Source organism: Periplaneta americana, chromosome 15 (genome assembly GCF_040183065.1).
Source record: "Periplaneta americana isolate PAMFEO1 chromosome 15, P.americana_PAMFEO1_priV1, whole genome shotgun sequence".
NCBI lineage: Eukaryota > Metazoa > Arthropoda > Insecta > Blattodea > Blattidae > Periplaneta > Periplaneta americana.
The window spans coordinates 67,316,028-67,342,140 of NC_091131.1; the positions used below are offsets into that span (position 1 = coordinate 67,316,028).

The window sequence follows — 26,113 nt, forward strand, 5'->3', positions numbered from 1 at the left end:
CGTAATTATAGTTTGATTGTGTTTGTGTGACTATTGTGTATTAATTTATGATGTATGGTACGGAAAGCTGCATATTTGTGTTATAGAAGTGTTACGTATGTGTGTTGTTAATGTTTTTGTATGTTTCAAATTGATACCTGATATTTATTTTGCAATCGCAATGCCTAATTTACGGATTGTTTATGTTTTGTTTACATCGCGTAAGCTAATTTAATTTTCTTTTCCATTTCTCTTTATGCTTATCTTTTTTGTGTATAAAACTATAGCCCTAACATAAATAGGGCTAACCCCCATTGGAGATACAATAATAATTATTATTCATATCGTTATAATACGATAACAGAATACAAATGATGACCTGAATTTTATTCATATCTCTAAAGAACGATAACAAAATATAAATAACGTGATATTCATAAAGAACGATAACTCGATATAAATGATAATTTGAATATCATTTACATCGCTAAAGAACGATTAAAAAATAAAATGAAAACTTGAAGAAGGCCCGAACCCACGACCTTTGAATCATTAAACAAGCACTCTACTGCTGGTCTACGAGGCGCAGATATGGAACACTTTCATAGTTCCGGAACTGCTTGTACAAGCACATGCATCGTGTAACACTGCCGCGACCCGAAGTGGACTTTGAAAATATTCGCTGTTCACAAGTGCGGCCACTTTTTTTTTTTTTTTTTTGACAGCTGTATATCTCACTTGACGATATGTGTCAGAAGCAGAACAATTCTTTGTATTCATCTGAAGTCTGATTAATGTAATGTGTAACTAGTCGTCGATGTATGCAATGGAGGGGGAAAGGAACTGCCACCCTCTCCCATTACCGCTTGGCCTAGTTGCCTCGTAAGTGGTGCCTTGTTGGTATCACTTGTGAGGTTCAGACCTGTCTTTAGACAGTTGACTAAACAAACAACAGTGGTAAGATACAGCTATCACTCCACAATGTGAAGGAATGAACTTTCTGTAAGGCTTTAACGACTGTGTGGAAGTCTTTTACATCATTTCTTGTTTCGTAATCACTAGAGTTCTCTAAACTCATAGTACATGCACTATTGTCTCATCTACTTAAACATTTGCTTCTAAAATGGGAACCTTGGCTGAAAAATTGCTCTTAAGTTTAGCCTGAAGTTTTCTTATTCAGGAAAGCAGTTGTTATAAAAGTTACAAACTTACGAAATGGAATTCCAGTATTGCCTTCCATTTAACAGAAGCTGACTTCGAATTTGTATCTTCTTTAATAAGCCATCATTTTCGAGTGGGTCTGAATCAACGAACTTTGAATCTAATTAGTTACAATGCTAAACATATAATAGAGGGTGCCTAGAAGTATGAGAGTAACTTTGGGGAGAGGAGGGGGAAAATAAAACTTGAAAGCGATTACCATATAACAGAGGGTGCCTATAAGTATGAGAATAACAATTTGGGGGGGGGGGGGGAAATAAAACTTGAGAACAGACCATAAACGTAACAATTTATATTAGAATCTTGAACAGGCTATGTCTTATACAAAAATTCTTTTCATTGTTCATACAGATGTTTCATTCAGGAACATTTGACAATACTTCTAGTGTATTTTTACCTCCGTAATGCTCGCTGGTGGATGGTTGGTGAGCAGCCACCCAAACAGTCATCCAGGCGAAACTTGGCCACTTCTTCAGGTGAGAGTCTGGACAGCTTCTTCTGCACTCCTTCAAGAACACGGATTGTAGCTGCATTTGTCTCTATTACCACATCCAGCTGTCAAAACAAGGAAACCTAGTAAGTGCAGCCCTTGTCATGAACACTTATGATCTATTACAAGCAATAACAATAAGCTAAAAGACGTATCTTTATTTATACAGTCCTACATCACGAAGAGAAGATGGATAATGGTAGAATAAGGAACCAGTTCCTACACCATCAATCTAAAGACAGAAGAAGTTAGAAATGATTGAATAAACAACTAATAAGATTGTAATAGGTCACAAGACCTAAAACAGGAAAGAATAATAGTATATATTTTTAACGAGTACAGAGCAGTGCTACATCAATACTTTCCTCGTCATTATTTCCACACATCAGTTCAAAAGAAAATGATTCAAACTGCAAAGTTTTGAGATAACCGCATTTTGAAGTTTCATGTTACTATGAAAAATCCAAGGATCATTGAAATTACTCCAAATTCTGTTAATGATGTTACTTATATACTATAAGTAATTCGATTTTTCACTGCAACATGAAACTTTAAAAAGCAGTTATCTCAAAACTTTGCATTTTGAGTTGTTTTCCTTTTGAACAGGTCCGTTAATTTGTAGAAGATCAATTAAAATAACTTTGCTTCCTTCTTAAATGAAGATTTTCGAATTTTTACGCATTCAAAGTGAATGTGTACAAAAGTAGACTAAACAGATATTTATACAAACTTAGCCTTGGTGTGGGAAACAAGGCATATTATGTCCAATCACAGAAATGTTTAAAGAAGACAAAAATTCAAGTGCTGCATCTCTTGATAATTATTGTAACAGTAGCTTGCAGATGTAATACACTCAGCACATGATTCAATAGGTGATTTCTTCTCCTTTAGGTTTTATTAGATAAAGTTTGAAGATTTAAACTTCGTAGCATTGTAAACTACGTTTTCTCAACCATGATGCACACCATGCCTACCCAAATATAGTTCATTTTATTTTTAGCTTATAGTGCATATAAATCCTGGCTCTATCAGCAATACTAGGAAGCAAGTAAGCAAACATATACTTTCTAAGCAGCAATACATTGGAAATAACTTTCTAAATATAAAAATCATCCAGAAACATCTGCTGCCGTATATAATATGAACTCGAAGATAAACTGAAATTGCTTAAATTTATATGTACATCAACGTGCATTTATCTCAGCTGACTCCAACAGTGAAAAATTACCATTCAAATTTATTTTGAACTTATGGTACACTTATACACACCTCAAACCTCTCATCCTCACAGCGATAGATGTATTCTTCATACTGTGTCTTACGTGATGTCACAAAGGTTGAATCTTCTGACCAGGTGGGAAAAGAGACCCAAGTGTCATTAAGAACCTCTTTGCAGAGAGTTGTACGGCCTGAGCATTTAGGCTGGACATAGCTCTTTGGCAAAGCACAGTAGCTGGCACCTAGTCTCTTGCATGTTGTGTAATCTAAAACCACAAACACTTCTCATTACCTTCCTTACATCATGCAGAATCTAGGTAATTTAACAGTAAACTTTTACTTGCTTACGATGCAATGAAATACAACATTCAAAATTGAAATTTTAGATTCATCCGAAAGTGCTGCAGAAGTTTGATAGTCTATGCAATTTGTACCTGTAACTACAACATTCATGATACATTTTGTCTATTTTAAAATGAAAGAATATGGAATGTACAAACAATTTAAATTTTGATGACAACTGTGTTTGTATGTCTGCAATTATTATTACTATTATTCCAATTTCTTAAACACCCACTGAATTATGATCATAACTAAAGAAGTGATCTCCTCATAAAATGAAAAGGCCCAACAGGAAGCATGGTTGTTGCCAAGCTTAAACGGCCTCATTCACACTACTCTTCAGACTTGTGCTTAACCCAAAACATAATAATAAATCATTTGGTGCATGCGTGTTAGTTATAAAGAATTGCCATGGTTTTTTAAAACAGAGCAGTTAGTAGTAGTCTCTCGCAAGCATCTTATCAGCAATTACATTATCATATTACTGTACACTGAAAAGTATTATACAAGAGACTTATGGCATCATATTTAAAGTTCCAGAGCCATTAAGACAGTCATTTGACTAAATACCAACATTTGCAGCAAGGTAAGTTCACTTCTCTACTTGAGTCGAAGCAATATAAGTTTGGCAAGAAGACTTCTAGTGTTAATAATAAAGAATAATTTTATGAATAGTACTCACCAATCTCCATGGCAAGATCACCCACAGGTCTGTCTTGTCTTGCCACATTGTTCGAGATGGCTTCCACTCCAATGGCTCCAGGACCTTGAGAACCTCCAAGTGTGGTTGTACCTGCCCCACTGCCCTCATTGTGTCCCACGAAGTCCTTGAACCAGCGAAACAGTTCAGGGAACTTTCCTAGAAATGGCGTCACAAGCTGCACCAATTCAGACTTGGAGACAATCTCCTGATTGAAGAGCACTAGACAACGCAGGAAGTTCTCATACACGTCCTGATTTTTCAGAGCTTTCCGTGCCTACAAACAAAATCAGGTCAATCGAAATAAGTCACACCACCCAACTCTGTAGTAAGCATTAAAACTCAATTACTGAAAAGCCTTTTGAATGAGTTGAATGAAATAAGTTAACATTCATATGATAAAAAGGCACAACTGGCAATAATAATGCCATTATCTGGCAAGAGACACATATGGCTATACCATATTTTCTTGAATATCCCATGCTCTCGAATAAGCCGCACATCCCACTTTGAAGGGGTGGATTAAAACAAATCCCACTTTTGAAGTGGGCAAAGGGGAATTAAAACAAATACAAATTATAAAAATAACATTTTGAACAAATGTATTCACAAAATATTGAAAAGAAATACAGTTCAGTTATACTTCGCACGAAAACATGACGACCTTCCCTCATCCCCTTCACCAGTTAACTGCAGGCACGCGCAAGGGATAAACCCTTAGCAGAGTTGCCAATTCTTGAAGTCATTGTGATTTGCGAACGTTTTTCAAACTGTGTTCAGTGAAACCGCGATTTTCAGCGAGACTATATTATCTTTGTAAATATACCTTAATTTATAATTACTAAAACAAAATTGGTATAAAAATGAACAAACTTATTTTAAAAACACTTTATATTTCTATTTTCACTAACTTGTTTTGCCTAAATAAACAAAAAAATGCAGACTTCTATATAATAAGTGTTAAATTCTCATGTTATTGAAGTTCCAGAATTTTATACTTAATTAAGAATGTTGCGCTGGTAAAATTTTCTGAAACTGTGATCATTGAATAGTTATAGAATTGATAGTACAAAAGAGTAAAGTTAGATTTTATCAGCTTCGCCTTGGGTGATAATTTGCACGAACGCATAAAATCTGTTTACTCTAGTGTGCTATACAATATTTTATTCATTACTGGTATGTAAATTTAATTCTAAATTGTAGGGCTTTTCTTTGTGCTGTGTAGTTGCTGAAGAAGTTCATATATATTCATTTTACTATAGCTAATATGTTGGTTGTCATGTAGAGTGATTTAAAAACATTTAATTCACTGCCGTAAGTTAGAAAACTTTTAAGCACTGCTGTGAACAATGTCATTATTTAGGTTGCTAAGGACGGTGTTGCTGTTGGCGATCTCTCTTTCGCGTACTGTTCACATACTGTTCGGCAAAGTAAATCACGTATAAAATCGTCTATCTTACCGAATTCTGTTTTAATTTGTTTATTTTCTCTTTAGTTGGTGAACCGTAATTCTTAATTTCTATGCCCATATATCCAACTCCGCCGGTTGCGTCCGATGTTAAGTGGTTAAGATTTATACTTATTAAACTGCCTGAACTTTCGATTACTTTATGGATAGAATTTCTAACGTTAGACACAATTTTAACACTTTGTTTTCTTAGCTACGCTCCTCTGCAAATAAGATATTCTGTTTTCTTCGACGGTGTTATTTGTTGTTCTTGTCGTGAAGGTTCTGGATCTTCAGGTGTATTAGGAGGCCTGCGGATCATCTGCTCCTACACTCATTAATCATGGCCGGAATTAATTAGACATATTGAAGCGCACAACGGTATAAAACAACACGTCGACAAAGACACTGAGAATGGGCGAAACCCAACAGGTAGAGGCAATAACTACTAGATTTGGCAATGCTGGGATCTATTGTATTTCTGCCATGCGGCTAGGGGTTGAGTAGAGGATGGGGGTTTATGAGGGATTACCAATTCCAAGAAGAGAGGCCGTCATGTTTCCGAGCCAAGTATAACAAGTAAGTAAATCTTATCCCAGAACAGGAAGCATTTCTAACCCAACCTATGACCATACACTGCACGCATGTCAATTGTTTTGCTTAATCAGCCATTTACATGATAGCCTGGAGCATTATAAGCACGATCACGATTTTCGTGTTCCTCTGCATCTTTGGTAATTTTAAGTTTTTTCCTGCAAGTAAAGGATCGCAATCTCATACCTCCAATAACACTCACTTTCAGAATTGAAAATATAAGATGCACAAACTATACAATTATTACACTTGAATTTGATTCTGATACGTACTGCTAATCCAAATATAATTTAACAATGATAACAATTTGAAATCACCTGCACAGGAAGATAATGGCATGCGCTACCACCTTAGGAATTGCACAGGAGGAAAATCAGGCAATGTTACCAACTTCATTTTTAGAATAAGCTCTACACCCATTTCTTTTTTTGTATATTTCGGAGGGGGGGGGGGAAGTGTGCATGGTAATTCGAGAAAATTCGGTATTCCTACTGAATAGAACAATTTTATGAGATTTCATTTAGTTGATATGTCAACTAATGAAGAAATATCCTGTAAGAATACAAAATGTACAGCTGTCAAAAGAAAAAGTGACAGCACTCTAGAAGCTAACTTCCCTTCGGGTATCTTTGCTACAATTCGGAGACAGGTAATGTTACATGTTGTAAGATCATGTGGCCCGATATCTGTTATAATTGAAGTGTTGTTGTTTTCTAATGCCAGGCTTTTGACAAAGTCATTTGACCTCTTGCAGTCCAATATTTTTCAAAGATATTATCATGATCAGCCACTGAAGCACAGATTTTGAGGTGTTCCGAATCCATTTCTTGGTTTGAGTTGCACAATGGGCAGTTAGGGGACTGATATATTCCAATTCTATGCAGGTGTTTGGCCAAACAATCATGGCCTGTTGCCAATCTAAATGCAGCTACAGACGATTTTCGTGGTAAATCGGGAATTAACTTTGGATTATGAAGCAGAGAGTTCCATTTTTTCCCTTGAGATTGTGTTATCAAGTTTTGTTTGTTGAAGTCTAAGTATGTAGATTTAATAAATCTTTTCACAGAGTAATATGTAGATTTAGTAACAGGACTGCAAGTAGCAGTGCTGCCCTTCTTTACTAGTGCATCCGCATTCTCGTTTCCCAGGATTCCACAATGGGATGGTATCCATTGGAATACAATTCTTTTATTGAGTGTTATTGAGAGAGCATTTTAGTTATTTCTGCTGTTTGAGATGAAGGTGTGTTTAGAGACTATTGATAGAATAGCTGCTTTGGAGTCTGACAATATAACTGCATTCTTAAATTTATTGATGTGAAATAGAAGATTCCTCAGACTTTCACTTATTGCAACGATTTCTCCATCAAAACTTGTTGTTCCATATCCAAGAGATCTATAAAGTGAGAAAAGAGAGCACTTAACACCTGCACCGGCACCTTGTTCTCTGGAGATCAAGGATCCGTCTGTGTATAAATGAAGCCAGTTTTGTGGAGGGCACCTAATATTAATTGTCTCTAAAGACAATTTTTTCATTATTTCAGTGCTTACTTCTGATTTCAGTATTTCTTCTGTTAAATTTAGATTATATTCTATATTTAATAGAGTTAAAGGGTTTGGTTTAATTTGTAAGTTTTCTTTTAAATTCGGGATATTGATTTTCTGCTTTAATTCTTGAACCATGGATATGAAACTTTGAGTTTTCAATCTACAGAGGACTGTATGAATGCCAATTGTTTCCTGGTAATCTGATAAGTTTTTCATATTGAATCAGTGCTTTTTTAAGTGTTCTCTGCATGTTGCTACTGTAGCGTAGTGGTAGCATACTAGTTAGTATTCACTGTACGTTCGAACACAACCTAGTGCTTTTTATGTTTCTTTTTTTGTTTTTAAGAGAGAGAGAGAGAGAAATAATTGCTCCTGTCTCTTTTATGACTTCTTTAATAATTAACATCAGCTTCATGAATATATTATACCATGACTTCATCATTATTTATTATGACATTATGGCTGCAAATGAAAAGAAAGAAAGATTTTATTCTCAACAAAAATATCTTTTGTGGCATAAACAAAACAAACTTACTGGCGTCTGCCTTAGAAAATTCAAACAATTAAAAATTAAAAAATCAAAACAAAAAGCCACGATTCAATATTTAGTCCATCTTCCTCTCATCTCAATTACTTGTCCATCTTCCTCTCATCTCGATTACATGTTGCAGTCGAGTGGGCATGGAATCGGCTAGTCTTTTCAAATAGCAACTTTTCTCAGCCTCAGCAACCCAGGCATCCTGGACGAGTTTCCACAAATCATCAGGATGTCTTGGAGGGAAATTGGACCAATTTTTCCGCATATGCTTCTCTATTTGTGCTGCCATAGGACAGTCGAAATTTAGATGTCAACATTTCAGGTTCAAATCCTAGTCACTCCTTTTCATTTTATTGTGTTAGAGTAGTTTTTTTTTTTTGTATCCCTGTAACATGCCATGAAGGCACTTGAGGGGCATGGAGGTAGAGCCCCATGCTTTCCATGACCTCGGCACTAGAATGAGGTGGTGTGGTCAGCACCACGCTCTGACCGCCTTTTACCCCCGGGAAAGACCCAGTATTCAATTTTATAGGAGGCTGAGTGAACCTCAGGGCCGTTCTGAAAGTTTGGCAACGAGAAAAAATTCTGTCACCACCTGGGATCGAACCCCTGACCTTCCAGTCCGTAGCCAGCTGCTCTGTCAACTGAGCTACCCAGCTGCCGTTACAGAGTAGTATATTGTAATAATATAAGAAGAAAAAACTAACACTAGTATTATGCAGCTGTATCGTTCCAAACCTAATTTATATTATTTGTACCACTAAAGAATGATAACAATATAAATAAATTTAATATTATTCATATTGCTAAAGAATGATAACAGAATATGATAACTTGAATATTAATTATATCGTTAAAGAACGGTAACAGAATATGATAACTTGAATATTATTTAGATCGCTAAATAACAATAACAGAATATAAATTATAACTTCAATCTTTGTAGTGCATCCAGCCATTTGCTGAAAACACGTGTTCTAGTATGTTTCACTATGAATTTCCTCTTCTTACAAATGATGGGTAAAAAGCACGATGCTTGTTGTATATTTCAGCAGCCACATTCCAAAGATGAGGTGTAATCAATATGTAATGGAGAGAATTGTCGAAGTTTCAGGGATTGCAGATTTTACATTAGTTCTATGAATGCTTGTGACAAGGCAGTTTAAGAGGATATGTTCCAAATCTTCTTTGTTATTGTTGCACTAGCAACAACTACTAGAGTCAACAAGATTAAAGCGGTGAAGATACTTCTGAGTGACAATATGGCCTGTCCTGGCACTCGTCAAGAAAGTTTGTGTCTGGGAATGTTGTGGAACATTTGTAAATCATTAGGTAATAAATGATAACTTGAATATTTTTATATCGCTAAAGAACGATAACAGAATATTATTTATATTGCTAACAACAATAACAAAGTAAAATAACTTGAACTCACACACTTAAAATCACTAAGCCACCACTCTACCACTGCTCTACAAGATGCAGGTATCGAATGACTGCTGCTTAACACAATAGTTCTGAAACTGCTTCAAGTGTGATTCTACAAGTGCAAGCATCATGTAACATAACTGTAACCCGAAGTGGACTAGAATATATTCGCTGTTCACAAGTGTGGTCACTTTCTTTTTTTTGACAGCTGTACATAGTACATACTATATGAGTGAAAGGTCCTCTCAACACATCATCACTGTCAAGAGGTGATAAAGAGTTCGAGATTACAATTGGCTTACATATGGACATTATATCCTTCAAAACAGACAGGATTTGAGTAGACTAAAGACGAAGAAACTGACTATGAAAGTGATATATCAATTTGGTGTCATAACCTGAAACTGTGTATATCACCAACGAAACAGTGTAGGCCCTACACTTATCAAACAGATTAAGGTGTCAAGGATGTTTAACTGCATTCTTCTAATATTAAAGGAATAGATACAATGGGAAACTAAGGATAAGGTTCTCAGAGATAAAACTGTCATATTTAGTTCTACTGCTATTGTAACTTACCTTGTCAAAGAAGGCATAGTCATTGAGACTCCCATATTTCCCAGCCTCTGCAAGTGATACATCACGAAGAGATGCCATTTTGTGCTTCTTAGTGGGTGGCCCATGTGATGCAGGAGTTGAAGTGGAAAAAGAGGGAGAACGTTTCACCTGGCCACTACTGCTGTGACCCGTGTGACCAAATTTTCCCAATCCAGTCCTATCTGACAGTCCACTAGACAGATTGCCACCACTGCTGGCACCACCACTACACGAGTTGTTGTAACCAGGTTTCAGGCTGCTAGAGGGCTTCTTAGCAATGGATGAGTGGTCGTTGCTAGCGCCCTTGTTACTCTACACACAAACAACACAATATAAGAGGTAGTTTCTTTCATTTCCAAGTATACTGTGCTCCCCACACTACCAGCACACACATGCAACTCACCAATGCTGCCTGATGACTGGTGGCATCTGGAAGAAATTGACCAAACTCTGCCAGTAAGTCTTCTTGATTTTCAAATAATTTGGCTACTTGGGAATATACTTCTGCTTCCGTCAAGTGCTTGCCAGGGGTACTTAGTCCTTCTTTCAGGTTCCTTTGCTCCTTCTGGTATGTATGCAAGATTTCGAGGAAACGCTTATACTTGTCAGGCTGACCCTGGAATCGGTTCTACAACAAACATCACCATTAAATCAATGTAAGACCCTCTTCATGTACGATTGTCTTTTGCTTTCAAGCAACATGAGTAACATACAGTATAATATCTTTGTGATTTTGGTGGAAGTTGGATTTTACCTTCCATGTAATTTTCAACAAGGACTCAGAAGACTAATTATATATTAGGAGGAATTACTTTGTTCATTTCACAAACAGCAAGATGTTAATGAAAATGAAGAGCAATGAGGAGGCCATTGTTCACTGATAGCACCTAACACAACTCAACTGAATTTTCTGAATTCATGTGTTTGGTTGGTAGGTACAGAGCGTATCCTGTTCTCGAACACATTTGCAATGTGGATATTTGGTCACCTTAATCTTATTAACGTAGTTAATGGCATGGTTGAACTCGACAGGCTGGCTCTGTGGTGTGGGGTGGATGGTGCTGCCTGTCCCTGACTCAGCATGACTCAGGGCCTGGGACACAGCTTGGTGGGCTGCCTGTGCTTGCGACATTGCTTGTGCCTGCGTCACTGGACCATGCCCATGATGTCCATGTCCATGGTGGCTGTTGTTATGATGGATGGCTGAGTTGTTGGGAGTGGCTGTATACCCATGATGCTGCTGTCCGCCTGATACTGTAGATGGAGGCCCTGTTCCAGATCCTTGGGACGGAGATGTCCCTGATGGGACAGAGGACGTGTGATGGTGCGAGGAAACCACGTGGTGAGAGGAACCTGTTGTGCCACCCAGTCCTGAACCTGTATGATGGCTGCCAGAACCACTGCAAAGTAACATTGTAATTAAAGCCTACAGCCAAATACAGATACTAGTATTGTTGAAGTGTTATGGAACATAATTGCTCATGTGAAGAAAAAACAAACGGACAACAGAATCTGGCATTTACTGTACTGACAAACTGCATCATGAACAAAGACTTGCAACAATGACATTTTTAAAAATCTAAAGTAATTACTTTCTTTTAACGCACAGCAAAATGATTTATAGTTTAAATGAAATTTTACCTATACTTTTGTAACCTTAACACTTTATAATACAGAGTGTCAGCCAGGGCTAGACCGGCATCAGCAGAATGTTGTATGCGTTGTAACTGCTTCGCTATCACAGTGATCAGACCTCTTGCCTACATACATTTCGTGTTTAGTTATGTAAAGACGTTCACACCGTGAGGTTGCAGCTGTATACCATACATTTATAGTGCAGTAGTGTGTCCATTATGAATACAGCCTTGAACAACGGCAAGTGAAATATGAATCATGGAGAAAAGTTGTAACAGTTCCCTGATTCGCAAGAACCTTTTAAAGCAATGATTTACAGTTTAGTGAAGTAATTTCATATAACTGGAGCAGTATTGAATAAGAAACGAACATTGAGGAGATGTTATATGAAACTGGCCATCGACTAGAGAGGAGTCCTACATCATCATCCTGTCGTGTCGCTCAGCAGGGAAGGGTGTTACAGTCTTCAGTGATAAGAGGTATGAAACAATTAAAATTAAAACCTTACAAAATTCATGTAGTTCAGAGTTTAATGGAACCTGATTATTAGAGCAGATTTAGGTTTTGCATGTGGTTCCAACAGTCAGTGTATGATGGACTACTTGACCCCATCTTAATTTTTTTTATAGCGACGAAGCATGGTTCCACCTCAGTAGTTACGTGGACACTCAAAACTACTGGGACAGTGAAAATTCACATCGTTTTCACGAACAGCTAGATGACATAAATTCGAGCCATTTCAGAGAACAAACTGCGGCAAGTTGGACATGTCTTCAGGAGATGTGCAGCCTGCCAGATATCACAAGGACGTCATTTCGAACATGAATTAAATTCGGTAAGTAAAACTGCAGAAAAACAGAATGAATCCTCCGCATATGGTAGAGTCATTACGTATGAATCAGCCGCTGTGAGTGCAGTTAGGAGTCTAGATATGGCTGGTTCACCCTGTATTTTACACAAAGGAATTAACTAGGATAAACTTCTAACATCTATTCCTATAGAATAACTTATCAAATATGTTATTATTTTTTCTGCAGTGCACATTAAGAATGGCATACATTGTACCAAGAGTGAATGATCAATGAAATGGATGTGAAATTACAGCACAGGATAAGAGAATAATAAAAAAAATCTGTTCTAACATTCCCTTTCAACTTGTCAGAATTAATCCAAGTAGGCTATCTAATATAGAAAACTAGATGATCTAACCAGAATTAAATGGTGAAATGGATACACTGCATTTATAAAAACCACACAGAACACAAACATGAAATATAACTTCATAAAAGAAGACCTATGGCTACAGTTACTACTGTATGTGTAGCAGCATATTCCGGTATGCAATCAGTGAACATAGCTGCAATGCTATAGCACTATGGCTCACCTGCCAACCTCAATGGAAGTTGGCAAGCTATATAATAGTGCAGAAGTTGCTATAATGAACATAATTTACCTGTGCAGTGACTGGAGGGCTGATGGCTTCCCCGAAGTTGCAGAGGCTGGCCCTCCAGAAATGGAACCAACAGCATTGCTAACTTGGGTGGAGCCAACTGGTGAGCCCAGTGTGGTTGGGATCACTGAGTGGTGAGGTGCCATAGAGCCTGGAGTGTGCACCATCGTGCTTGTCGCAGCCGTGGGGCTGGGCATGGACACCGACACCTGAAATGCATAGCCCTGCTCACGATTAGCACACAGTCTTGCTCAGTTGACCTATTAATAATTGAGAGGTATAGCAAGGTACCTGGTCATTGGCCTGCACTTCTATCTTGTAACCTGGAGGCAGGAACGTATTGAAGCCAACAATGAGCTCTGGGTGACCCTTGAACAGGTTTGACACCCGCTGTATCACTCCTGGTGTATCAATGCTCTGGCTCTTGAATTCCTTCATGATGTCCAAGAAATCATTATACACCTGAGGTTGGTTGCCAAACTTGTACTTCACCTGGTCCAGGTATGAGAGAGCGTCCTCCACCTTGAGTCTTTGAAATTGCTGTGGCCCGGTACCAGCCGGACTGGCTGACACTGACATGGAGGATGCAGAGGGAGCTGCTGCCCCTCCAACGCTATGCACCTGCAACAGTAACCATTTACATTGCAAACACACAGAAAGTGAAGGGGTAGACCATCTTCCAAGAAATGGCCATGCAAGATCTGACCTTGTGGCGCAAATTCTGGTGTGCTTGTGCCTGATGCAAATTGTGCTGTTGATGTGCCTGTGACTGCAGACTGGGAGCACCTCCCTGGAGCCCACTGCTGGGGGTCTGCAAAAGAAAAAAAAAAAGAAACATGTCATTTACACAACAAGAATGTGGAAATTATTTGTTGCCAGCTGATACAATCTGCTGTCTCATGCTAACAAGCAGAACAACTGCAGCTTACATTTTGTTATTGCACCAGCATTTGTTCCACAACCCATATTGGGCAGAGAATTATATCTAGGTGCCTCATACCTCCCACATTTCCCAACAATAATAATTCGGCAATACTAGAAATGAAGACTCTATACAAAGGATTCTTTTCTTCTTCTTCTTCAGAATAATTTATACACTTACAATGTGCTTTTCAAAATCTTTGATTCACTTCCCACACAAAATGTGTCTTGGTACAGTTGGACACTTATAACATTTGACAATTTCTGCAACTATTTGTACCTTACTTCTTTATATTTTTATGATCACATCATACTATTTATTTCATTACATTAAATAATCTTGACTGTGTTTGGATTATACATAAAATGTCATTAATATTTTTTTACCCATTTGTACATACAGCAATTTCTGTGTGTGTGTGTCTATATATATATATATAAAAAGGTAAAGGTATCCCCGTAACATGCCATGAAGGCACTTGGGGGGGCATGGAGGTAGAGCCCCATGCTTTCCATGACCTCGGCACTAGAATGAGGTGGTGTGGTCAGCACCATGCTCTGACTGCCTTTTACCCCCGGGAAAGACCTGGTACTCAATTTTATAGGAGGCTGAGTGAACCTCGGGGCCGTTCTGAAAGTTTGGCAACGAGAAAAAATCCTGTCACCACCTGAGATCGAACCCCGGACCTTCCAGTCCGTAGCCAGCTGCTCTACCAACTGAGCTACCCGGCCGCCCTTTATATATATATATATATTATATATGGTTTTGTTAATTTGTATTGTATGTATTTGGGATTCCTGCACATCCTGAATATTCAGGACTGCATTCTACCATGTGAATAAAATATTAAACAACAAAGAGAATTTCTGAAACCCCAAATAAAATAGTGAGTAATTTATTTCCTAGTCATTTATGGTGCAGCATATTAAATATATGCTTGTTTATTTGCAAGCTAACTTGCTAGATATGTAATTGTAGCCTCTGTAATGAAGTCAAGATACTTATAAATTAAATTCTCATTTTACATTTGACATCAAACTTTGGACTTCCAGCATCCAATTCCATGTTCAACACAGTTCCTATTATATTTTGGAACAATCAATACTATAAAGATCACAACTGCACTCACTAATTATTGTAGTTTAACTTTCCCAAGCATCAATGGAAATTTCCTGTTCATTGCAAGAACGTACAAGTGTACAAATTCTTTTAGCACTGGTACATTGAATTCATGGAACAATGGTGTAATGCAGTGCTTAAAAGTATAGTCCTGTAATATAGCAAGTTTCCATACTAAAATGAACACAAATACTTACATGAAAATGCAGATGTTCCATTATGCAATCTATATTGATATGGACAAGTGAAGACAGGCATATGGATATTGTGTTTTAAAATTCGTTATCTGAGGACTTAGCTTCAAGAAACATTCAGTTTCACTACAATAGTGTCTTCTTTCGCTCAGTAAGAAATTTACCTGTCAACACTGACCCAGTCTGAAATGAATGAAGGTATAATGTCTGTATGTGTTAAAGTGTGGTTTTCACTAGTTCTGACTGATGTATCGAGCAGATTAGTGCATTCTGTATGACTTGTGAGAACAAGTCTTGTTTTTGCAGGTAGCAAAGACTGATAAAAACTGTACCACTATGATTTAAGTAATATGAGACATGGTTGATGTGTTAAGCCTCATGTTTTGAATCATGTTTAATGACCACTGTCCTGGACCATTTTCACTTTCTCTTACAAAGTAGAGAGAGAAAAATATTGTGATATATATATATATATATATATATATATATATATATTACATTTTTTTTTCAAGATTTTCACAGAAATACATGTTTTACATCTTTGATACTGTATAAATAGTTTTGAGCGTGCTATCTATTCCACAGGAACAATTTTCTTCAATATGTACAGATCATTTTACATAGGAATAATACATATGAACTGTGATTTTTTAAAATAATTCATGCCTTTATTTGAAATCAATAACACAGAACTGTGATTTACTTCAAATAAAATGGACAGTTCATAAGAAAGGAAATAATGTTGCTCCATGGACATTATTACGTATTGACTTATTTCTACTCCTGTCAAAGTTAAATTTCTCTTCATATCTCTGGCATTGACGAACCAACACAAAATCTCACTTGAAATGCAGAGGAAAATGAACAATAAAAAAGGGGGGGGGGCGACTATATGAAGGATGTTAGGTGGGGGGACAAGAAATATATATTTTTAGCTATTTTATGGTATATGGGTGGCACCATAATTTCTTTCTATGTAACATATTATTTCACATCACAGAAAAATAGTCTTCAACAAGTGAGATTCTCACTGTGGTTGGTGGGTTACCATTAACAAAGGCTGGCACATATACTTCGTAAGCTACTAAGATAGTATTTGTTTAGGCGGTGGTTCATCTTCCCCTTCTTTCTGAGCAATGTTGTGTAATAACACACAAGCAAGAAGAAATGATGTAGCATCCAAGTCACTAAGGCCTTTTTTAATATGAACACTGTACAAAATCATAATCTTCATGAAATCATATTCCAAAATACAACAGTCTTGGCGAAAAATTTATTTTCTCCTCTTGTGATACACCTTTATACCTACATATGGTGAAGTACAAACAGTGATTTTTATGAAACTTGAAATTAAGTATTGATGTGACTTAATATGCATTTATTCAAATAATAGTTCTACTTCATAACTGTTTGTCTGACATAATGTATAACAATCATTATTATTATTATTATTATTATAATATCATAAAACACTAGCTCGACCGGTCCTCATGGTAGCGAGGCATGGACAATCAGAAAAGCTGATGAGCAAAGGCTGACGACAGCTGAAATGAGGTTCATGCGACGAACAGCGGGATGCTCTTTGCTGGAACACCGTAAAAATGTGGACATATTGCAGGAACTAAAAATGGATCCTATAGTTAATTTTGTTCAACAATATCGACTTCAGTGGAAAAAACATGTCGAAAGGATGGATCGCACATGATGGCCTAAACAGATTCTTACTTATGTACCAAGAGGAAAGAGGAAATTGGGAAGACCACGCAAGCACTGGCATGAGACCGTAACAGATCCTGCAGGGTCTAATACGTGAGGGATATGATGATGATGATTATTATTATTATATTATCTTATATCATAATCATGTGTGAAGTATAGTATAGTATAATACACTATACTCTCAGGAGGATACAGATTATAATATAATATTATATGTTACCGTTAAAACCCGAAATCCGTCAAAACAAGTTTCAACTAGTAAAAACTAGTTCAAGCAAATGTAGGTAGACAGCAAGCGAGTTTTCATAAGTTCTAGAATCAATGACAGGTTAGGTTTGATTTGTTTAGGTGTTTGTTTGGCAGAAGCCTAAACAAATCAAACCTAACCTGTCGATTCTAGGTCTTACAAAAACTCGCTTTCTACCTATCTTTACTTTTAAAACTAGTCTTTCCTCGTTGAAACTGGTTTTGACAGATTTCGGGTTTTTAACAGAAACATATATTATATAAAACACAGTATAAATCAATTAAATTATTGTTACTTACTTACAAATGGCTTTTAAGTAACCCGAAGGTTCACTGCCGCCTCACATAAGCCCGCCATCGGTCCCTAATCTGTGCAAGATTAATCCAGTCTCTATCATCATATGCCACCTCCCTCAAATCCATTTTAATATTATCCTCCTATCTACGTCTCGGCCTCCATAAAGGTATTTTTCCCTCCGGTCTCCCAACTAACACCCTATATGCATTTCTGGATTCGCCCATACATGCTACATGCCCTGCCCATCTCAAAAGTCTGGATTTAATGTTCCTAATTATGTCAGGTGAAGAATATAATGCATGCAGTTCTGCGTGGTGTAACTTTCTCCATTCTCCTGTAACTTCATCCCGCTTAGCCCCAAAAATTTTCCTAAGCACCTTATTCTCAAACACACTTAATCTCTGTTCCTCTCTGAAAATGAGAGTCCAAGTTTCACAACCATACAGAAGAACCGGTAATGTAACTGTTTTATAAATTCTAACTTTCAGATTTTTGGACAGCAGAATGGATGATAAGAGCTTCTCAACCGAATAATAACACGCATTTCCCATATTTATTCTGCGTTTAATTTCCTCCCGAGTGTCATTTATATTTGTTACTGTAAGGCATGGCACGTCCTCAGGTTGCGGATAGAGGAGACGGCCTCCAGATATGGAGGGTAGCAGCGAATATATTGAATAAGCAGTCGTGGACAGCCGATAAGCGGTGGTCCTCCAGCTTGGGGGTTGGGCGAAGGGCTAACAACCCATCACCGTAAAAAACATCTTGTTACGAATCCCTACGATAAATTATTGTTATTATTATTATTACACTACCTTTCACTAAAATTCATATTTACACACTTAACATGTTACAGAAGAGGCATACTGTATAGTACAGATGTTACATTGTATATCTGCCAGTGAGTGATTTAAATTTCAAATTGCTTATCTTGATACTAAAAAGTAATACAATCTTCCTATCCCTCTTTACCCTTACTGCCAACTGTGACATTCCACAGAAGCAGAATATAATAAAATATCTGTATGGACCAGTTACTTTTTACCACGAATTGGAAACTTATTTCTTCTCCACTCCGTTTCTACCTATGTTCCTTTATCTAATAGGCAATAACACGACAACACTCAATATTGTCAGTGATGTGTAGTAAAACAGCAATTCCTTCCATAACATTGAAGAAAATCATTCCATTCTTCACAGTGTGACAACTTAAACTATCTCCACTGTTCAGAGAGGGGAAGAAGAGCTTCATAACCAATATATGATGAAAATTGATGCTCTGTACAGAACATTTCTTTTAAGAAATAAGACAGATACTAGAACAATCTATTTAGTCAGTTTGGAATGCAACAAAAGTAAAAGACTTAAGAAAATATATATATCTTGCAACAATTATTAAGTGTCAGTATTTCTATCTATAAAGTATGCTGATTTCATTACGATTACTACCTTAACTGTGGCTGTGGTAGTGGCACCAGGCATAGCTGCACTGTAAGTTGGCTGCACAGGGAACTGCACACTACCTGGCATCACTTCTCTGTCTCCTCCACCAGATGTTCCCTTCAATGGAGAGAATGTGGTTTGTACCACACTAGAACCTGTGAACAGTGCACAATTTCTAATTCAGCTCAAAAACAGTGCTTCATTCATGGCTCAGATTCATACACACAATCTGCTTGGACTAAATTTTTCATAAATCGTCAGTTATCTCATGTCATATATAAAACCAAATTTTTGGAAATGTTATTCCTTATTTAATCTCTTTTCTGTTGTTGGAATACAGTTTCAAAAGTAAGATACACTTAAGGGGGAGAGAGGGAAGGAAAGAAGGAAGGTAGGAAGGAAAGAAGGAAGGTAGGAAGGAAAAAGAACTTATTCAGGAAAAACACACAAAAATTATGCTACTACTATTTCTCCGTATAACCTCTAACATATTAAAAAATTGTCACATCAGTTACAAAATCCCTTCTCGGTTTAAGTTGGCAAATGAATTTCGTATTTCAGTTTTCATATTTTCAACAGAAGCGAAGATGTTCTGTTCTTTCAAGTTATCAAATGGGTGGAATGTGACAAAGGTTACAGGAGGAGATTCGAGAATATAGCTGACATCCACTGATTAGTCATGTAATAATAAAATCTATCAATTCACAAATAACAGCTCAAATGCCAACCTTATATTTATGTTTAGAAAACTTTCAGAACAGCCCCGAGGTTCACTCAGCCTCCTATAAAATTGAGTACCGAGTCTTTCCCGGGGGTAAAAGCGGTCAGAGCGTGGTGCTGACCACACCACCTCATTCTAGTGCCGAGGTCATGGAAAGCATGGGGCTCTACCTCCATGCCCCCCAAATGCCTTCATGGCATGTTACGGGGATACCTTTACCTTTTACCTTTTACAATAATACTAATATTCAGTACAGAGACTGAGCTTTGCCACAATATATTTACGAAGTTCTTCTGAGATAACAGATCCATAATTGATTTATCCAATGCAGATGCAGCAATATTGAGAATTGCAATAGAATATAAGGGTTTCTTTTGCATCCTAATAACACCACACTAAGATCTGCTTATAAGAAAAATGTTTAGTATGTATGTTACCATTAAAACCTGAAATTCGTCAAAACCAGTTTCAACTAGTAAAAACTAATTTAAACAAATGTAGATAGATAGAAGAAAGAGTGTTTAAGTCTGGAATCAGTAACAGGTTAGGTTTGGTTTGTTTAGACTTTTGGTAGGCCTTGCATATACGTTTTTTTGTTCATGCTTTTGTTTGTTTAAACTAGTTTTGACAGATTTCGGGTTTTAACGGTAACATATTAACAAGCTTGCTTGCTTGCGAATATCTGTTGGCTTTTGGTCTCCACATAAAATCCTAATTACAGCATTTTTTCTTATATTGAGTGACATTTCAATCAATCAAATTCAAAACCACATTATGTAGCAGCATAACCAGAGCATACAAAGAATCAAGAGTCGAACTCAGCCTCATGATATTTGAGGACATGTTTATTTACGTAACACGAGCCAGTAGGAGCAGTGCTACATTGCCGTATACACAGTTATTCTCGCCACTTGTAAAAATTAAAATCAAATATTGCATGTGCTTGGGACTGTTCACAGAATGAATGAAGGACGACAATTTTTCTGAGTATATAGAACACATTTCATGGTTTGTTAGCAATAAGAGCAACAATCTATTAGGATCTTTATACACTATCTAGCAAAAAGTAATTGGGCACCCAGGATTTTACGTGCTAGATGCCATGTTTCAGTGGCTACTATGCAATGGTATGCAGACAACAATGTTCACCGTTTGGACTGGCCTGCACAGAGTCCTGATCTCAATCCCATTGAGCACCTTTGAGACAAATTGGACTGGCGATTGAGGTTTCGGGAAATTCGGCCAACTTCCATTGTCCAACTGAGTGCCATATTGCAAGAGGAATGGCGACGCATTCCAGTGGATATCCTACACAAACTAGTGGAGAACTTGCCTGACGGGGTGGCTGCTGTTATAGCAACAAGAGGTGATACCACGAGGTTCTAAAGGGGCAAAAAACAGTGCCCAATTACTTTTTGGTAGATAGTGTATTATACAATAATCAGTGTCAGTCCAGTGGTTAGATTCGCTGATTGCAGACCACATGGGCCCACATTAGATTCCTGCCTTTGCCACCAATTTAGGACTGGTTTGAGGGACAGGGAACAAGTCTCATGCATTGCTTTATACCGAAATCGAAGAAATTTAAGAGGTTGTGAAGGGATTCTAGGTAAAGGCTGGTTCACAATAAACCGGGAACAGAAACGAGAACGAGAACGAAAATATTGTTAAAATGTATTTAAATGTGAGGATTCACAATTAACTATTGTGAACGCTCACATTTAAATACATTTATTTTAACATTATTTCCGTTCTCGTTGCCGTTTCCGGTTTATTGTGAACCAGCCATAAGTGTTTTGAGATGGGGGACCAGGAGTCTGCAAGTTCAAACTTGCAGATAATAGCCAGAAATATTTTTGAGCCAGCACGCCATTGATTGGACTTGCACGTGTCATAGCGGTGCATTTGGAAATATGTCGGATACAATACTGCCATGTCTCTGTGGCACAATCGGTAAACACTGTACATGGTTTGTCAAAGGATAAGATCGAACATTTAAACTTCAGCAGATATATATATATATATATATATATATATACATATATATATTTTTTTTTTTAATTTAAGGTATGTAACTTTAAACTTGTGTTATAAGGTTAAAAAGTTTGCTCTAGTTATTTTATAATGTACGTAATAATGACAATAATTGTATAGAAAAGTGAAGAAAGAATGTAGTTTGAGAAATGCATATTCATTCTTCTGAACAAGTTACGAATTTCATATAAATTAAACACTAAATGGACAAAAATGCATGAAAATAATACCACAAAAAGGTCATTAACTCGTCACCTTTGCAACCAAAGACCAGCACGTTTCTAACAAATAACTGACTGAGCTCCATAGGAGTTCAATACAATTGACAATCTCAAGCGAACTGTACTGAACCAATGGCTAATACTGTACAGTGTACGTACGGACTCTTGCTAAAAGCATAATAAATGCTACCACAATATGTATTCTGGTGGTTCAGAAAAGAAAGAATTCAGAGCTTATCAATAAAATAATAGGTATTGGAATTAAAAAACAACTACCATGGTGGGACTCGAACGTACTACCTTTTGGCCTGAGGTCTGACACATTATCCATTACAACACAGCTTCATGCTGATAACTCTCTTCTAAAATATGTACAATAACGAAAATGAATGCGGGTGAAACAAAAAACATTGCAGTTGTGTACTGTCTCATTATTTACCTGCAATTTTACAGATTCTGTAGAAGCTAAATTTAGAAAGCACAGTTATTACTTAGTGACAATTGGATAGTGATTAGCAATAGTGATTTACGCACCAAAAACATATTTCAAGATATTGGCCATTGAAATAAATGTTTTTTTTTTTTTTTGTAAAACATTTTATGCAAGAAGTATTATAACATTCATACTATTACAAAAAATATCACAAATAATACCAAAAAAGGCTAACCAATTTTTAACAAGAGATCAGCAGTTGAATTAATATTTCAAAGGAAAATAAATGAATTTTTGCCTATAAATAGCAGCAAAACTCAGATATCGCATTCTTGATTTTTTTTCGAGTAAAATTAGCCTGCCATCAACAGATTTGTGCAAATATCTAATTTTTTTTTTTCAAATTGTCGGTTGGTCTATTATTGCACAAGTCTGTCCAATTAGGCTTCATTCAATCCCTAATAAGATCCAAAACCATTCCATATCCCTATTTCATTTTAATACTGAATGAGTATTTAATGTAAACAACTTTAATAATGGATAACTCATATATTTCGTCAGAGACCCTGGGTTCCCTACCTCAAAGTGTCTACAACCTCTCTATAACCAGATAAATTTCTTTGGCTGAATTCGGAAACATTCTGTGTATTCCTTAAGATCCTTAGACTGGTATTCATAGTCGACACTTTATATCACCACTTTGCAAAGTGACACTTTTGACGAAAGTGGCTTTCATATTAGTGGTATTCACAGACTACTGAAGAAGTGCACTTCACAAAGTGTCACTTTACGCCAGCAAAGTGTAGAGTTACAATTTGGTTGGTAACATAAGTCCCACAATGCCTTTCAAAACAAGTGAACAAACAATAACAAATTAATGACGTATAACCTACAAATTACAATGCTTGTGATTTGAATTGGGAGCCTAATTGATCGCGTGAGAAAGAAAATATATATTTAAAGTTGTTTTATTTCAGTTTCTAGTTTTGTTGACGATAGTTTAGATTATTTCAGTCAGTTCAGATATATAACATTTTATTAAATAGTGATACTGCTGATGAAATTAGGTTAGGTTTTGTACAGTACATAGCTGATCCATTAATTTATATAGTTAGATCAGGTTCTGTACATATCTTGTTCATTGATTTATGTCGCTAAGTTTAATTTTGTATGTATCCGTTCCACTGATTTATTTAGTTTGGTTAGATTTTGTACATATCTTCTATTAGTTTATATAGTTAGGTTAAGTTGGATTGAGTAGGTAAACTTTTGTATGTATGTGTATATATATATATATATATAATTTATATCGTTAAGTTAGGTTTTATATGTATCTCCTTCATTGATATATTGTGTTATTTCCTTTATTTTCATTTTTGTCTTTTTCGTGAATAGTGAATAGAAGTAAAAAAAGAATAAAATAAACACATTACTACTGCTATTATTATTATTATTATTATTATTATTATTATTATTATTATTACTATTAACATTTTCTCTCTCTCGTTTCCATTATTGCCTGCTCTTCAGGAATATTTTGAATGCCAAATGTTTCTACAATGCATAACAAAATAGGCCTAATAGTATGAGATCTCTTTTCATGGTGAGGTTATGACTGCACATGAACTAGAGACAGTAGATGTATTCTTACCGGCGTGAAAATATATATTACCGGTATCAAAACAGTAATGAGTATATCAACATCAAGATAAATCTTATCTCAAACTACAGATAGTCAACAAAAATCAAAATCATTTTAAACGCAACATAATTATGGAATCTGCTCAGAAGGCAGGCACGTGAGGTCTCTCAATGCTAATTTAAGATAGTTATGCCTACATTAGATTGAAGTTAGTTTAATATTATTTAAGTTAAAAAATTCGTTTCAGTAATAAAAAAATAGGTTATATAGGCATATCTACCTACATATCACTTCATCGAATTGAGGTTATAAATACATTAATGTTACTACAGAAATATCTGAACTATAATATTATATATATATATATATATATATATATATATATAAAAAAATGTATGGTACATATCTGTAGCATAGAATTTTAATGCAGTCAATAACTGTATTATTGGAGGCACTGGCAAATCTCTATTATTCGTTTTTGTCAACCAGTCATCGAAAATATAAGCAATCTCAATAAGTTTCTTTATCAGATTGGAACTGTTTTTTAAATTCTATACCAATATAAAATTCCACGGGATTGTCTTTAGGCCTATCTCTAATGTACTGCAGCAGAAATCATGCATGTGATAAAACAACTAAAAACAAAATATTCCCCTGGATATGATGAAATTCCAAGTAAAGTTCTGAAAGCTTGTTCTGAAATATTATCCCCTCCGTTAAGCTATCTATGCAATTTGTCAATGCAATGTGGTATTTTTCCAGAAAGACTCAAATATTCAATAGTAAAACCAATATACAAAAAGGGAGATAAATGTACTATTGCTAATTATAGACCCATATCATTATTAACAACATTTTCAAAAGTGTTTGAGAAAGTTATGTATAATAGATTATATCATTACCTGGAGTCCAACAATATATTAGTTTTAGAACAGTTTGGATTTAGAAAACAAAAATCGACAGAGAATGCTGCTTTTAGTTTGGTGGATGAAATACTAAATTCATTAAATTCGAAACTACATGTAGGTGGGATTTTTTGTGACTTGGCCAAAGCATTTGATTGTGTAGACCATAGTATATTAGTAAAAAATTGAAGTTTTATGGTATTAAAGATGAGATGTTGGGTTGGTTTACATCGTACTTATCAAATAGAAAACAAAAAGTAGAAATAAATGTACCAAATAGTCATAAAGTTACTTATTCAGAATTTAGAAATATTAAACATGGTGTTCCGCAGGGGTCAATTTTAGGTCCATTGTTGTTTCTAGTTTATATTAATGATTTAGCCTTGACCATAAACAATTCATCCCATGTAATTTTATTTGCAGATGATACAAGTGTAATTATTTCAAGCAAACAATACGATCATTTTATAAACACTTCTAATACAGTGCTGAATCTAATGAATGAATGATTCCATGCAAATAAACTAGCACATAATGTTGATAAAACCAGTGCAGTCAAATTTAGTACACACAATAGTGCTCAGGTTTCCTACAGTATTCGATTAAATGGAACTCATCTCAAAGAATCTATAAGCACAAAGTTTCTTGGTTTAGAATTGGATAATCACTTGAACTGGAAAACGCATATAGAATGTATTACTCGTAAATTGAGCTCTGCCTGTTATGCATTAAGATCCTTATCTACTATTGGTGATATAAACTTACTTAAAATGTCATACTTTGCATATTTTCACTCTGTAATGAAATATGGATTAATATTCTGGGGTAACTCGTCTGAAGCTAAACACGTTTTTGTTTTACAAAAGAAAGCTATAAGAATAATGGCCAGTGTGCATAAAAGGACCTCATGTAAAAATATTTTCCGAAACTTACAAATCTTGACTTTACCTTATGAATACATTCTTTCCCTAATGATGCTGTATATTAAGAACCAAGATAAATTCAGTACTAATCAAGACATTCATCATTT

General features: G+C 36.0%; 1 protein-coding gene across 5 annotated transcripts in view; it reads right to left on the reverse strand.

Annotated features, from left to right (window-relative positions):
- Positions 1–26,113, reverse strand: part of Sin3A (SIN3 transcription regulator family member A) — an 88,092-nt gene that overhangs the window by 37,907 nt on the left and 24,072 nt on the right. For all 5 annotated transcript variants that reach the window (XM_069847586.1, XM_069847584.1, XM_069847588.1 and 2 more), the window contains exons 3-12: positions 19,134–19,282; positions 13,893–13,997; positions 13,478–13,807; positions 13,190–13,410; positions 11,090–11,501; positions 10,505–10,729; positions 10,084–10,413; positions 3,933–4,227; positions 2,960–3,174; positions 1,598–1,755 (exon numbers count right to left, since the gene is read on the reverse strand). In XM_069847586.1, coding sequence (XP_069703687.1) covers positions 1,598–1,755; positions 2,960–3,174; positions 3,933–4,227; positions 10,084–10,413; positions 10,505–10,729; positions 11,090–11,501; positions 13,190–13,410; positions 13,478–13,807; positions 13,893–13,997; positions 19,134–19,282 — 2,440 coding nt within the window. The remainder of the gene's footprint in view (positions 1–1,597; positions 1,756–2,959; positions 3,175–3,932; positions 4,228–10,083; positions 10,414–10,504; positions 10,730–11,089; positions 11,502–13,189; positions 13,411–13,477; positions 13,808–13,892; positions 13,998–19,133; positions 19,283–26,113) is intronic.